The sequence below is a fragment of the Pseudorca crassidens genome, chromosome 1, assembly GCF_039906515.1.
Source record: "Pseudorca crassidens isolate mPseCra1 chromosome 1, mPseCra1.hap1, whole genome shotgun sequence".
NCBI classification, from domain to species: Eukaryota; Metazoa; Chordata; class Mammalia; order Artiodactyla; family Delphinidae; genus Pseudorca; species Pseudorca crassidens.
Window position 1 is genome coordinate 1,291,709 of NC_090296.1, and position 14,970 is coordinate 1,306,678.

Below are 14,970 nucleotides of genomic sequence, written 5' to 3' on the forward strand. Positions count from 1 at the left end.
TGGCGGGTGGTGGCGGGCGGTCCCGGGCGAGGGTCTCCACCCTCAACCTGCGCCAATCCGTCGCAGAGCTCTGCTTCTCAGACCCCGCCTGAGGCCCCGCCCACAAGGTACGCCCACAGTCCCTGGTCCCGCCCATAAGGCCCTCAGGTCCCGCCCACCACTCCCCTGCTCTCGCTCCTAAGGCCCCGCCCACAAACCGCGGTCCCGCCCATCTGGCCCCGCCCCCGCAGGCCGCTCAGCCTTTCCTCCTGCTGCTGGCGCGCTGCCGTTGCGGACTGTAGGTCCCAAGTTCCGAGGCCTGGTGGCTGCGTCCTGGCCCGGAGGCCGCGGGTTCGAGTAGTCGCGTCTTCGCCGCGGCCCCGGAGCCCGTGCCCGTTCCGCGGGGCGCGACCGTGGCGGGCAGCGCCGTCCCGGCCCGCGCGGCGAATCTGCCGCTGCGAATCGGCGGGCTCGGCGGCGGCGGCCTCGCGAGAGTCTGGGCGGCGCGGACGCGGCTGCGGACGGGCCCGCGGACGGGCCCGGCGGACGCGCGGGCCGGCGGGCTGACTGGGGCCGGGGCCGGCGGGCGGGGGCCCGGCCTGGAGCCGCCGGCATGACTGGCCGCGTGTGCCGCGGCTGCGGCGGCACCGACATCGAGCTGGACGCGGCGCGCGGCGACGCCGTGTGCACCGGCTGCGGCTCGGTGCTCGAGGACAACATCATCGTGTCCGAGGTGCAGTTCGTGGAGAACAGCGGCGGAGGCTCGTCGGCCGTGGGCCAGTTCGTGTCGCTGGACGGTGGGTCCCGGCGGGGCTGGTGGGGCGGAGGACCGCGTGGCCAGTGGCCTCCGTGCGTGTGCGGTTCTGGCTTTAGTAACGGAACTTACCGGAACAGGGGACAGGATGCGGCCTGGGGTCGGGGTCGTGGCCCATCCCCCTCAGCGCAGTCCCTTCGCTCCTTGGGGGGACAGTTGTTTGAATCTGGGGGTCGGGGACGTCAGCGCGTCCCCTCTCTCAGTCATCATAGTCGATCCAGCTCCTTTCGGGTTACAGTTGTATGAATTTAAACACATTTGGATTCGAGTAACACCACAGCGAGGATAGAGTTCCACAGCCCCACGCCTCCCCGCAGCGGCAGCTGCTCTCCGTCCCTGCAGTCTTGCCCTCCGTCCCTGGAACCAGCCCGTGGGCCACCTTCGGAGACTGGCATCTGTCCCTCAGCCCTGTGCCTTTGGGATTCGCCCAGGCTGTTGCGAGGATCTGGGCTCCTTCCTGTGCACGGCCCACGATTTGCTGAAGGACCTTTGGTTTGTTTCCAGTTGGGGGTGATTATGAATAGAGCTGCTAAAAACTTCGAGGATGGCTTCTTCCGTGGACATAGGTTTTCATTTCTCTAGGGTGGTTACCCAGGAGTGGATGGTAGCCGTATGTTTAACTTTATAACAAACCACCAAATGGATTTTCAATGTGGCTGGCACCGTTTTGCATTCTCACTAATTGCTTCACCAGAACTTGGTGTTGTCTCAGTATTTATATATATTTTGGGTGTGTTTTTAGTGTGTTGTGGTGCCTCATCTCCGTGTTGATGCATTTCCCTAATGCATAGTGATGTTAAACAGCATTTAATGTGCTTATTTGCCATCCCTTAATCCCCCTTGCTGAAATGTCTGTTCAAGTAGCTTTTTGCTCATTTTATATTCAGGCTGTTTGTTTCCTTACTGTTGAGTTTTGAGCATTCTTTAAATATTGTAGTTACAAGTCCTTTGTTAGATACGTGATTTGCAGAGCAGAAGTTTAAAATTTTGATTAAAAGTTTTAAAATTTGATGCAGTCCACTTTATTGATTTTTTTTCTTTCATGGATTGTACTTTTCTCTTGTTGCAGAGCATGGGCTCTAGGCACGCGGACTCAGTAGTTGTGGATCGTGGGCTCTAGAGCACAGGAGCAGTAGTTGTGGCACATGGGCTTAGTTGCTTCGCAGCATGTGGGATCTTTCCAGACCAGGGCTCGAACCCGTGTCCCGTGCATTGGCAGGCAGATTCTTAACCAGTGCGCCACGAGGGAAGCCCCCGGTAGTAAGTCTTGAAATCAGATGTTGTGATTCCTCCAGCTTTGCTCTTCCTTTTCAGAATTGTTTTAGTTATTGTAGTTCCCTTCCCTTTTCATTCAATTTTAGAATAAGTTTGTGTATATTTACAAAAATTCTTGCTGGGGCTTTGACTGGAATTGCATTAAATCTCTTGATAAATTTGGAGAGATTTGACATTTTTACTATATTGTGTCTTCCAGTCCATGAGCACAGATGTCTCTCCATTCATTAGGTTTCCTTTGATCTTCCATCATCGTTTGAAGTTTTCAGCATATAGCTCCTGTACATATTTTAGATGTTTACCTGAGACCCAAATAGAGCTGTTGTCAATAGTATTTTTCAGAAATTCAGTTTTCAGTTGTTCATGGCTGGCATATAGGAATACGGTTGATTTCTGCCATTGGCCTGTTTCCTGTGAGCTTGCTAAACTTATTAGTTCTAGGAGTATTTTTAAAAATAGATTCCTTGGGATTCTTGATGTAGACAATCATATTATCTATAAATAGGGGCTGTTTTCTTTCTTTTGTTTCTGTTTCTTGCTTTTGAGCAGACATGCTTGCCTTCTTCCCAGTCTTAGAGGGAAGCATTCACTCTCCTCCCACGCAATATGATGTTAGCTATAGGTTTTTGGTACCTGTTCTTCATCAGTAAAGTTGAGGAAGTTCTCTTTCCACTCCTAGTTCGCTGAAAGTTTTTATCATGAGTGGATGATGAGTTTTGTTTTTCTTCCTTGGTCTGTCAGTGTGGCTGGTTTTTGAATGTTCAACGTGCTTTGCATTCCTAGGGTAAACCCAATTGATCACTGGGTATTATTCTTTGTATGTGTTGCTAAATTAGATTTGTTCATATTTTGTTGGGGATTCTTACATTTATGTTCATGTGGTATATTAGTGTGCAATTTTCTTGTAATGTCTTTGTCTGGTTTTGATATCAAGGTAATGCGCCTCCTGGAATGAGTTGGGAAATGTTCCCTTCTCTTCCGTTTTCTGGAAGGATTGTGTAGAATTGGTGTTATTTCTCCTTTGACTGTTTGGTGGAATCTACTGGTGTAGCTATCTGGGCCTGGAGGTTTCTTTTTCAGAAGTTTTTAATTACAGGTTCAGTTTCTTTAATAGTTGTAGGTTTTATTTATATTTTAGAGTATCTCTTTCATGTCGGGTGAGTTTGTCGTTTTGAGGATTTGGTCCATTTGATCTAAGTTGCTGAATTTATGCACGTAGAGTTGTTGGTACTATTCCCTTATTCTTTGGATGTCCGCAGGGTCTGTAGTGGTGTCTCATTTTCCTTTCAGATATTGGTGTTTTGCATCTTTCTCTCTTTTTCCCTTTATTTCTCCTGCTGGAAGTTTATCAATTTTTTTGATCTTTCCAAAGAACCGGTTTGGGGTTTCATTGCTTTTTTTCTCCTGTTTTCTGCATGGCACACGTCTTTGTGTTCTTTTTTTTGTTGTTCTTTGTTTTTTTTTCGTCTTTGTGTCCTTCCTGAGCAACTTCCTGGGACTGCTGTGGCGGAGTCTCCCTGGCACTGTGTTTGCAGCTTTGTCACATGTTGCCAAACTGCCCCCTCAGTCATCCAAGATTTTGATGCCTGTTGGGAAGAGAGTAACAACGACAGTAAGAAGGAATAATCATAGTAGCTGACACTTAGGGTTTCCCATGGGAGGCACTGTGCTGAGTGCATCCCTTGTACCTGATGACAGCCTGTCCTCACTGCAGACGACAAAGCTGGGTGCAGAGGAGTCCTGGACGTGAGAGATGTGCTGCCACCTGTGGGCAGTGACGTTGGTCCCACGGCCTGTGAGCACAGGCTCAGAGCTGGGTGCCCTTTGGTGGTGTGATTTAAAGGTGGTATGAACCCGGGCTGGCTCTGTCCGGTGGGCTCACTCTCTGGAGGGAAGCGCTGCAGGGGTTGTGGGTTCTCAGCTCCTGTGTAGAGGGCGGAGAGGGAGGGGCGAGGGGCGCCGCCTCCTCCAGCAGCCCCTCCCTCCCCTGGGTGGATCCCTCCCAGACTCCTGGCCTCCTCCCTTCCCCATCACAACAGCAGCCGCCCTGGTAGTCGGCTCTGGCTGCTGTCAGCCTGCCTGGTGCGGAGTGTATGCCCAGCTGGCCCCCCAGCTCTTCCTTCGCTCCAGCCTCATCCTGGAAGCTGGGCCTTCTCTCTGGGGTGCCCTTGTGCAGGGCCCAGGGCCGCTGTCTTTCTTAAGCGTTCTTGTTTACTCTTTGAGAAGGAGTGGTGGGTGGTTAGCTCCTCAGTTCACTTGAGAATATGTAAATTAGACGTCAGGGCCCTGTGGCCAGCGGCCCTGTCACCAGCTGGGTTTCTGACTGTGACCCAGGCCCAGGGTCCAGAGGCGAAGAATCCCAGTCCCCCTGGGTCCCCTGGTAGATGTTTGAGGATCGGCAAAGTGTGAGTCCAGCGTCCCAGGCTGGACTCGCAGAGTGGTGGCAGCTAGGGTGGTGCTGGGGACGCCTGGGCTGTGTCTTTCAGTTGATGGGCAGCTGGTGAGGGGATGGGCGTGGCTGAGAGAAGGGATGGATGTGAGGACTGCAGGATGGCAAGGTGGTGGGCAGAGCTGGGGCAGCTGGGCCTCTGCAGGCCTGAGGAGGGTCCTGCTGAGTCATGGGGGAAGGGCTCACCAGAGCGTCAAGGAGCTCAGGGGCAGAGTAGGGCTTCCTGGCACAGGCCCACGCCAGCATCCCGTCCCTGGTGTCGGTGCTGAAGGTCTCGAGGACAGCAGGTCTTTCCCCTGGGTGTCCCCTGCAGTTGATGGTGCACAGTGAGCCCGTGGGCCCCTCCTGGGAGCTGTACCTGCTGCTCCCCCAGGATGAAACCCAGAGGCAGAGGGAGCTCCTGCTTCCCTGGGTCCTTCCCTTCCTCTTCTGGGGTGCACCCCCATGGGTTCCATGACCACAGCTTTTAATCGCTGCAAACTTTGTCCCTGAAGTCAAGGTGTCTGTAAGTGCTAGTGTTCTCGTGGTTATGAGTAATGAGGTGCTTTCCATGCGTAAAACGATGAGGAAGGTTTGGTGCCCAGCTCTGGTGGGGGTGGAGCCTCTCTTGCTCGCTGGGGCAGCTCCCTGGGTCCTAAAGAACAGCAGACCCACCTGCCCTCTGCCTGGCTTGTGCCCTGCCCGGAGAGGGTTCTCTCGGGCACAGCCTACCAGGTGTCCTGGGCAAGCTCTGGTCCTGGAGTTTCAGAGGTTCTGCATCTCTGTTTCTATCTTGTGGCCCCTCAGAGCCCCACTGAGTCCCTGCGGGAAGGGACCTGCTCTCAGGAAATGGCCGAGTTTTGTCCTGGAGGCACTTGCGTGAGAGGAATGTTGTTCCTAAAATGTCATTTGCTGCTTTTATCACCTGCCATGCTGCATGCTGCGTGGTTTCCATAATCAGACTCTTAATCGTGACGAGACAGGCTCTTCAGTAGCTGTGTCTGGTTGACAGAAGTTTAGGCTGCCGCCACTGTTTAGCTGTTGATTCACCGACCGCAAGAGGTATGTGTCCAGCCACGGCCCCATGCCCGGGGCTCAATGTGGACTTGCTGAGTGTTTCGGGTGCCTTAGGGGAGTTATGCCAACGTCCGAGCTTAGGTCGAGGGGCCACTGGATTTCTCTTCCGTCCTGGAACCGCCCAGCTGGACCTCGTGCAGTTGTCCCCCCTTAAAAGGAGTTTCACAGCAGTGACAGAAACCCCTCACTTTAAATAAAATGAATACAGACTTAGGAAAGGTTTTGCTTACCCACGTGGGGGGGATCTGTGAGTGAACTGGAGGACGGGGCTTTGTGCTGCTTTTCTGTTTGTGGTCTTGGGGTGTTGGTGTTGCTGGCTTTGTCCTCAGTGCTCAGAGTGGCCGAGAAGCACCCCCCGCTCCCCCACCAAGTTGCAGGGGTCAGGCCTTTGCACCTTCTTGCTTTTGCAGCCACAGCTGGGAGGGGCACAGGTGCATCTGGGTGGAATTTCCGGCCCCTCCCCTGCTGTCCACAAGGGGGCAGCCTTGGCCCAGCTGTGCTGATAAGAACTGCAACTTCTACTTGTTAGATGTAGCTGGTTGTATCTTGTTTGTTACAGGATCTTGTTATAGAAAATACCAAATGTTTTTAGAAGTAGAGGGAATAATATGAAGGGCATCTGAAAGACAAGTACAGCGTGCATTGATGGTTTTGGTCAGAGGTGGTACTCAAGCTTTCTTTCACGCTTCAGGGGACCCTAGCCCCGTGGTGTTAGCTATTTGAGATTTGCTGAATAAGCACTTTTCATAGGCTCCACCACTGCTTTCCAGATGTTATCTACTGTAACCAAATCCCCAGTGGGTAGTATTTGTTGAATAAAAGAATATGCATCCATTTGGCAAGCAGGTTTTGACCTGCCCCCTCCCTTCCCCCAGCTGGCCGGACCTAGTAAGGCACCTTCCTTGCCAGGACTTAGTCCCCGTTTCTCTTGGGAGCACATGCAGGACTGAGGCTACGTACAAGGGCCTTGGAGAGCACCAGGGTGGTGTGTGTGTATATGTGAGCGTGTGTGAGTGTGCACGGGGGCAGGAAGCATCAGCTCCCAGAGCAGGTGGGGCCGGAGCAGCCCCAGGAAGCGTGACTGGGGCGTTGGGGAGAGACAGGGAAGGACAGCACCGCAGCAGGAAACAGAGGTCCTGGAAGTGCAGGGGGGAGCGCCTGCAGAGAGTGCAGGGGGGGAGTGAGGGGAGAGGGTGAGGGGAGGGCGTGACCTCTCAAGGTCTTGCAGTGCCTTTAACGCTCACCCAGAACGAGGCTCTGCTCTTACTCAGCAGCATCTTCGGGTGACCTGCCCTGGTCGCTTCCCATCTGTGTCTAAGCAGGGAGAGGTGGCTGGGAGGAAGGCCCCCCAGGGTCCTCGCGCCTGGAAGGTGGGGCTTCAGGGGATTTATACCCTTACGTTGTTCTTTTTCTAATGCAACATTATTGTAATTGTTTGCTTAAAACATGTGCTGATTTCCGCTGAAACAATGTGGTGATTTTTTTTCCTTTTTCTCAAATAAAAGTTGGGCAGCACTGCACACAGGTCAAAATGTGGCCGTCCTCATCAGGGGGCTGAGGGGTTGTGGCCTTCTTCAGTGGTTCCTACGTCCAAAAGATCACAAATATAACAATCCTGAAGTGTATAAAAGCTGCCACAAAACAGGGGGGTACAAGATGCAGACCCCCAGTCTCAGGCCGGTGAGCCCCTGTCGGGCTTCTGCAGAGTCAGAGGTAACACTGGAGTGTTGGAGGCTCCTCATTTCTGGGCCGGGTGGACAGGTCTCCCCTGGGCCCTGCACTGCTCCTGGCCCTCTCCAGGCCCCCAGTGTGCCCTGCCTGGCCCTCTCCCTCCCTGCCCTCTATGGCCAGCTTCTTGAAGACACTAAGTTTGTGGTAACTTGTCAGGGCAGTGATAGAAAGCCAACACACCCAGGGTGACAGCAAAACCTTCCCCAGGCACCGCCACCTGTCCCCAGGCTCCACATCCTACTGTGAGAGAGCCATGGGCTCCCTGCCAGTACCCACTGGGGCCGGCGCCTAGACCCCACCATCGGACCACAGGAGTTGGTGGGGGACACTGCCCAGTCCTGGGCCTCAGCCCCAGGGAAGCTGCTGAGGCGGGGACGCTGGGTGCTGGGGCCACCAGCCAGCCAGCCGCCTGCTATGCTCCCGGCTGCTTCCAGCTGCTCGTAGCCCACTAACTGCCCAGCCAGGCCTACTTGTTGCTCGTTTCAAAGTTTTCTTAGCCCATCTGATTTCTTTCTTTCCCAGCTGACCTTTAGAATCGTTTTGCTGAGATCTTTAAAGAATCTTGTTAGTGCTGGTTTGGGATTTGGTTGCAGTCACAGAGAAGCCGAAGGCCGACTTGTTCTCCGCTGTCTGTGCTGGTAGCCGGCCTATGGATGACCCAGAGGTCCCTGCTGGCCCCAGGAGGTGGGCCACGTGTTCTCCTCAGGGGCCTATTCTCAGACTTCAGTGATCTGGCTTCCCAGATCCCTGTCACTTCTGAGTTTCCATTTCATCCTCCAGCAGGCCCTGCACCCTTACCTCCCCCACGTGGCTAACAGTGTGGGGTCGTGTTCCCTAACTTCGGGAGCCTCTAATCCTTTGCTCTGTACTTCGTAACAGACACACTGGCCTGTGGGATGCGCAGCGCTTCCCCGCTCCCCCGCCTGTGCCTGGCCGCCTGCGCCCCTCACTTAGGCGTGGCGCTCGTTTGAAGATCGCGCTTCAGCGCTGGGGTTTGTAAGTCTGGTGAACAATCTGGATGTCCACCTGGCTGTCTTCACAGGGTATCAGGGCAGAAGTCCCCACCCTGAAGCCTTGCAGAGTGGAGCATGTGAGACGTCCTGGGGGGGCTTGCCGTTGGTGGGAGGTTCAGAACAGAGCGCCCGTAGGTGCAGCTATAGCTACGCGTTGGGTTCCAGGGCTTCCTAGGTTGCTGCTCTGTGGGCGGGCAGCACACAGATGGGTAGAGGTGCGAGCGTCTCCTGCAGACTGGCTCCTGCCCTCCCCCCCCGCCCCCCGGGAGATGGATGCGATAATAAATGTGAATTGGCTGGCCCACGGCCTGCAGAGGGCCAAGGTGAGGGGCTGGGCTGGGCCGGGCCAGGCCTGGGCCGAAGTTGGGAGAGCTGTGTGACAGTCTCTTCTGGGACATGGTTAGAGAATGCAGATGGGCATGGTCCACGCCCTCGGCTCCAGGTCAAGGCCACGACCCTGTCAGCAGGGCAGAGGTGTGAGTGGTGCGGTGAGATGCTCGCTGCTGCCTGCTGCTCTGAGTCTTGCTCCAGAGACACTGATGCACGAAAGGGCTGTTGACACAGATCTCTGCCCAGTGTCGGCTCATGAGTCTGATTTGTGTCTCCAGGTGCTGGCAAAACCCCGACCCTGGGCGGCGGCTTCCACGTGAACCTGGGAAAGGAGTCAAGAGCACAGACCCTGCAGAACGGTATTTCCCGCCGTGGGTGCTGCTGGAAGAGGGTGGGCTCCTGAGGCGGGACAGGGACGTGGGACGAAGGATAAGAGTGACAGCCTGCCGTGACCCCCCGCATCCTTGTCACCAAGCCAGTGCAGGCCCCACTTCTGGGAGGACTTGTTGGCGGAGTCCCCTCCCCGGGTCGTCAGGACCCTGCCTGGGTGCCCTGCAGTGCCCTGGGCCTCCTGTAGGGGCTCTCTGCCAGGGCTACTCTGAGGTCTCTGGACCCTAACGGGCCCACACCTGTTACAGTTTCAGTCGCGATAAGCACAGGAAAAACAAATTTATAGCAGTTTGATGTGTGGTGCCACTTTTGTTGTATTTTGTAACCATCCCAGTCCACAACAGATTGGAGAAATGTCTGTTCAAACCTTGGCCTGGGGGCTTCCCTGGTGGCGCAGTGGTTGCGAGTCCGCCTGCCGATGCAGGGGACGCGGGTTCGTGCCCCGGTCCGGGAGGATCCCACATGCCACGGAGCGGCTGGGCCCATGAGCCATGGCCACTGAGCCTGCGCGTCCGGAGCCTGTGCCCCGCAACGGGAGAGGCCACAGCAGTGAGAGGCCCAAGTGCCGCTAAAAAAACAACAAAACAAACCTTGGCCTGTTTTTAATTGGGTTATTTGTCTTCTTATTGAATCGTAAAAATTCTTTATGTGTTTTAGATACAAGTCTCTCTTATCAGTTATATGACGTGCAGAAAATTTTCACCCGTTCTGTGGGTTTCTTCACTCTCTTGGTGGTATGCTTTGAAGCACAAAGGTTTTCGATTTTGATGATGTGCGGTTTATTTACTCCTTTGTTGCCTGTGCTTTTTGTGTCGTAAGAAAGGTTGCCTGATTCAATCCAAATCGCAAAGATTTATGCTTATGTTTCCTTCTGAGTGTTGTGGTTTTAGCTCTTAGGTTGAGGTTTTGATCCCCTCTTAGTTTTTGTGTCTAGTGTAAGGTAAGGGCCCTACTTCACTCTGTTGCATGTGGATATCCAGCTTTCTCAGCATCATTTGCTGAACAGACTGTATTCAGTTGGCACCCTTGTCAAAAGCCAGTGACCGTAAACGTGAGGGTTTGGATTCTCACCTCTGTTCCATTGGCCTGTGTCTGTCCTTTTGCTAGTATCACACTGTTTTGGTTATTGCATCTTTGTAGCAAGTTCTGAAATCAGGAAGTGTGAGTCCTCCCAATTTGTTCTTCATTTTTAACATTGTTTTGTTGACTATTCTGAGTCCCTTGAATTTACATATGATTTTAGGTTCAGTTTGTCAGTTTCTGCAAAGCAGCCAGCTGGGATTCTGATAGGGATTTACATTCACTCTGTAGACCAATTCGGGGAGTATTGCTGTCTTAACAAGATGAAGTCTTCTGAGACCTGAACGGGGAATGTCTTTCCATTGATTTAGGTCTTCCATAATTTGTTTCAACAATTTTTATGGTTTTCAGAGTATAAGTTGTACATTTCTTTGCGAAATTTATTCCTAAATATTTTATTCGTTTTGACTATTGTAAATTGAATTGCTCTTTGAATTTCACTTTTTGGTCGTTTGTTGCCAGTGTATAGAAATGTGAGAGGTATTTGTATGTTGGTCTTGTGTCCTGCAGCCCTTGAAAACCCGCATATTATCATAGTTTCTTAGCGGGTTCCTGAGAATTTTCTGTATATAAGATCACGACATCTGAAAATAGATATAGCTTTGCTATACTTTCTAATCTAGACACTTTTATTTATTTATTTTTTTGCGGTACGCGGGCCTCTCGCTGCTGTGGCCTCTCCCGTTGCGGAGCACAGGCTCCGGACGCGCAGGCTCAGCGGCCATGGCTCACGGGCCCAGCCGCTCCACGGCATGTGGGATCTTCCCAGACCGGGGCACGAACCCGTGTCCCCTGCATCGGCAGGCGGACTCTCAACCGCTGCGCCACCAGGGAAGCCCTAGACACCTTTTAATTTTCTTCCCTGACAGCCCTGGCTAGAACCTCCAGCACCACGGTGAATCCAGGTGTCTTATTCCTGATTTCAGGAGAAGTGTTCAGTCTCTCACCATTAAGTGTGATGTTGGCTGTGGTGAGCTCAGGCAGGGACACCTTCTGCTGGGACCTCTCAGACACTCTGCGAGGACGCTGTCAGGAAGGTTATGGCACATAAGAGTGCCTCCGTCTTGGGCGTGTCCCTAAGCGCCGCGATCTTCACTTGCACGCTGGGAAGATGTGCTTGGTGAGTTCCAGCATCCTTACCTATATGCTGGTCACCTTCTCCTTGGCTCTCGAGGACCCGCCTCCTGTTGCTGCTGTGGATGGGAGTGGCCAGCATAGACTCGGCCAGCAACTCCTCCGTCCAGTAGGGCTGACATCCACGTCGGCTGACTACCGTGAGGGCAGGTGGTGGGCTTCCAATTATGACTCGCGTCAAAATGTTGTAAATTTCCCATTGAGCTTTCTCCTCTGACCCCATGGGTTTGTTAGTGTCGTTGGCTCTCCCAGCTTGACTCTTCTGTGTTTAGAGCTCATACTCTGTTGGGTTTCAGTCTTTTGAAATGATTTGACGCTTGCGTTAGGGCCCAACATATGGTCAATTACAATCAGTTTGGGCACCTGAAAATATTTTTCTGCAAAAAGTGGGGTGTTCTGTACATGTCACTTGGGTCAGATTTCCTCCCAGTGCTCACTGAGTTTGGTTCTGCTTGTCTGTCTGTCACTGAAAGGGCATATTAAGATCTCCATGATGATTGTGGGTTTGTCCATTTCTACCCATAGTTTTGTTGGTCTTTTGTTTTGCCTGTTTTAAGACTATGTGTATAGAAGTTTAGCGCATACAAACTTATTTATTTATTTAGGCCGTGCTGTGCAGCTTGCAGGGTCTCAGTTCCTAAACCAGGGACTGAACCCAGGCCACGGTGGTGAAATCCCGGAATCGTAACCACTAGGCCACCAGGGAGCTCCGTAGTGAACACAAATTCACAATTATTCCTGGCTGGTAGCTTGAGTCCCCGTTGCTAGAGTAGTGCCCTGGCCTTCAGCCCCACTTGTGCTGGCCCACTCCCACCCCTTTCCCCTAGCTGGTGCCGTCACATAATGTTTCTTTTTCTCTGTGGCTGACTTGAAGATCTTCTGCACATGAAGAAGTTTATCCCCTATAGAGAGTGTATCTATTTCCAGACTTCCCTGGTGGCACAGTGGTTAAGAATCCACCTGCCGGGCTTCCCTGGTGGCGCAGTGGTTGAGAGTCCGCCTGCCAGTGCAGGGGACACAGGTTCGAGCTCTGGTCTGGGAATATCCCACATGCTGCAGAGCAGCTAAGCCCATGCACCACAGCTGCTGAGCCTGAGCTCTAGAGCCTGCGAGCCACAACTGCTGAGCCCATGTGCCACAACTACTGAAACCCACGCGCCTAGAGCCTGTGCCCGGCAACAAGAGATGCCACCGCAATGAGAAGCCTGCGCACCACAACGAAGAGCAGCCCCTGCTCGCCGCAACTAGAGAAAGCCTGCACGCAGCACCAAAGACCTAACACAGCCAAAAATAAATAAATAAATAAATTTATAAGGAAAAAAAAAAAGAACGTATATATTTCCAAAAACCTAGAGTAGGTGGTACATCGGACTCAAATCAGTTGTAGTTGTAAAGAGCAGCATTCATGCAGACGTATTCATGGAAGTGAAACTGGAAACTAGCAATAAAGGAAGAGAAATAACCCACCTAATTAAAAAAAACTTCAGATAGCCCTTGGTTTAAGTACAAAATCAAAGCAGAACTCGCGGACTCCTCGGAACGGGCTCGCTGAGGTCTGAGGCCGAGGTGGAGCCCACTCAGCTGTTCGGGGAGGCCCAGAGCCTGGGGGGCAGCCTACTCTGTCGTCCTCCTCACACCTTTCCTGGGGCTCCTGCCTGGGGTCAGCGGCCAGCGGCCTGGCCCCTGAGGAGGGGCTGGCCCTCCCTCCGCCCACCGTGGTAGGTGTACCCTCCTGTCTTCAGCTGCCTTCCCCGGTGTTATCGTCCTATCTCTGTCTGGGTGGGGGCTGCAGGGACCGAGGGGTGCCGTCTCTCCACAAGGTGCCTCTTTTCTCCGGACCGGACCGGAGCTGACCTGTTGTCCTCCCCCGGGGAAGACTCCTGTCTTTTCACTTCCCACCACCCACCCCCAGTCTGTTGGATTGGGTTGAAATCTATGGATTTAACTTCAGCTGTTACTCTTTGTGTTAGGTTTTGGGTGCCTTTCTTAGAAAACAAGAGAGTTGGGAGAGGAACAGACGGCTTGGACTGTGATTCCATTCACGCGGGGGTCTGCGCCTCCTGGCCCCCCTCCCTCCCTGGAGGTGTGGTGCCCGCGCAGGTCCCTCTCTAGGGCCGTCTCTGGTTTATTGGGAACGTGCTCAGGTCCCAACTGAGGTGCAGCTCAGTGAGAGAGAAGCCCTGGACTCTTCCCTCCGGGTGCCTGGGCGGGGCTGGAGCGGGCGCCCCACTTAGCGTGGAAAGGGCATCCTGGGTGCCAGCGAGGCGATTTGGTCCAATCTGAGTGTCCGTCTCACTCTCTTTTTCTTGCTTAATTTGGCCCTTTTGGGGTTTTCTGTCTATCTTGGAAGTTCTGAAATGCTTCTAGGCTGGAGCATTGGTCACTGACTTGATGAACCCTTTCACATGGGAGGCATTTCTCAGGGAAACTTTTTATTCTGTTCTTTTTGTTTGTCTGTTTTTCTTCATATAACGTATGTATAGTAAAGTGCGTAAAATATACCAGCCTTAAGTGAACTGCTTGATTAATGTGTATGACTTAAGGCCTGGGCTCAGATCATGGTTGAGCATGTTTCTTGTACCCCAGGAAGCTCCCCACTGTCGATTAGTTTTACTTGGTTTTCTGCTTCAGACAATTAGAATCACAGAGAATGTCCTTTTGGTGTGTGTATTTCAGCAGTTTGTTTATTGCCACGTAGGATTTCATTTGTGAATATACCACAACTTATTTATCTGCTTTTCCTATCCATGGACGTTTGGCATCTCCAATTTTGGCTGCCGTGTGTGTTCTTTTTTTTTCTTTTTAATACGTTTTTACATTCTTTATTTTTAACATTTATTTTATTTTTTTGGCTGCATTGGGTCTTAGTTGTGGCACGCAGGATCTTTGTTGAGGTGTGCAGGATCTTTCTTTGTGGCGCTTGGGCTCTTCGTTGCAGCGCTGGACTTCTCTCTAGTTGCAGCATGTGGACTCTGTAGTTTGCGGCGCATGGGCTCTCTCGTTGAGGTGCACGAGTTCAGTAGTTGTGGTGTGAGGGCTTAGTTGCCCAGCAGCACGTGGGATGTTAATTCTCTGACCAGGGATCTACCCGAGTCCCCTGCATTGGAAGGCAGATTCTTTATCACTGGTTTCCTTTGCTGTGCAAAAGCTTGTAAGTTTGATTAGGTCCCATTTGTTTATTTTTGTTTTTATTTCTGTTGCCTTGGGAGACTGACCTAAGAAAATAGTGGTACAATTTATGTCAGAGAATGTTTTGACTGTGATCTCTTCTAGGAGTTTTACGGTGTCATGTCCTTTATTTATTTATTTATTTGGTTGTGCCGGGTCTTAGTTGTGGCAGGCAGGCTCCTTAGTTGCAGCTCTCAGGCTCCTTAGTTGCGTCTCACCAGCTCCTTGGTTGCAGCATGCAGGCTCCTTAGCTGTGGCATGCAAACTCTTAGTTGTGGCATGCATGTGGCATCTAGTTCCCTGACTAGGAATCAAACCCAGGCCCCCTGCATTGGGAGCATGGAGTCTTATCCACTGCGCCACCAGGGAAGTCCCTATGGTGTCATGTCTTATGTTTAAGTCTTTAAGCTATTTTGAGTTTATTTTTGTGTATGGTGTGAGTGTGTGTTCTAACTTCATTGATTTACATGCATCTGTCCAACTTTCCCAGCACCACTTGCTGAAGAGATTATCTTTTTCCCATTTTATTTTCTTGCCTCCTTTGTCGAAGA

The 14,970-nt window shown here is 52.4% G+C and overlaps 1 protein-coding gene across 9 annotated transcripts in view; it reads left to right on the forward strand.

Moving 5' to 3' along the window:
• Positions 1 to 492: 492 nt before the first annotated feature.
• The window catches only part of BRF1 (BRF1 RNA polymerase III transcription initiation factor subunit), a 69,527-nt gene continuing 55,049 nt past the window's right edge, over positions 493 to 14,970 (forward strand). For 2 of the 9 annotated variants that reach the window (XM_067708956.1, XM_067709612.1), the window contains exons 1-2: positions 496 to 776; positions 8,926 to 9,006. In XM_067708956.1, coding sequence (XP_067565057.1) covers positions 593 to 776; positions 8,926 to 9,006 — 265 coding nt within the window. In that variant the 5' untranslated portion in view covers positions 496 to 592. Of the gene's footprint in view, positions 777 to 8,925; positions 9,007 to 14,970 lie in introns of all 9 variants that reach the window. The other 7 variants (XM_067709037.1, XM_067709194.1, XM_067709524.1 and 4 more) reach the window with 6 other exon arrangements.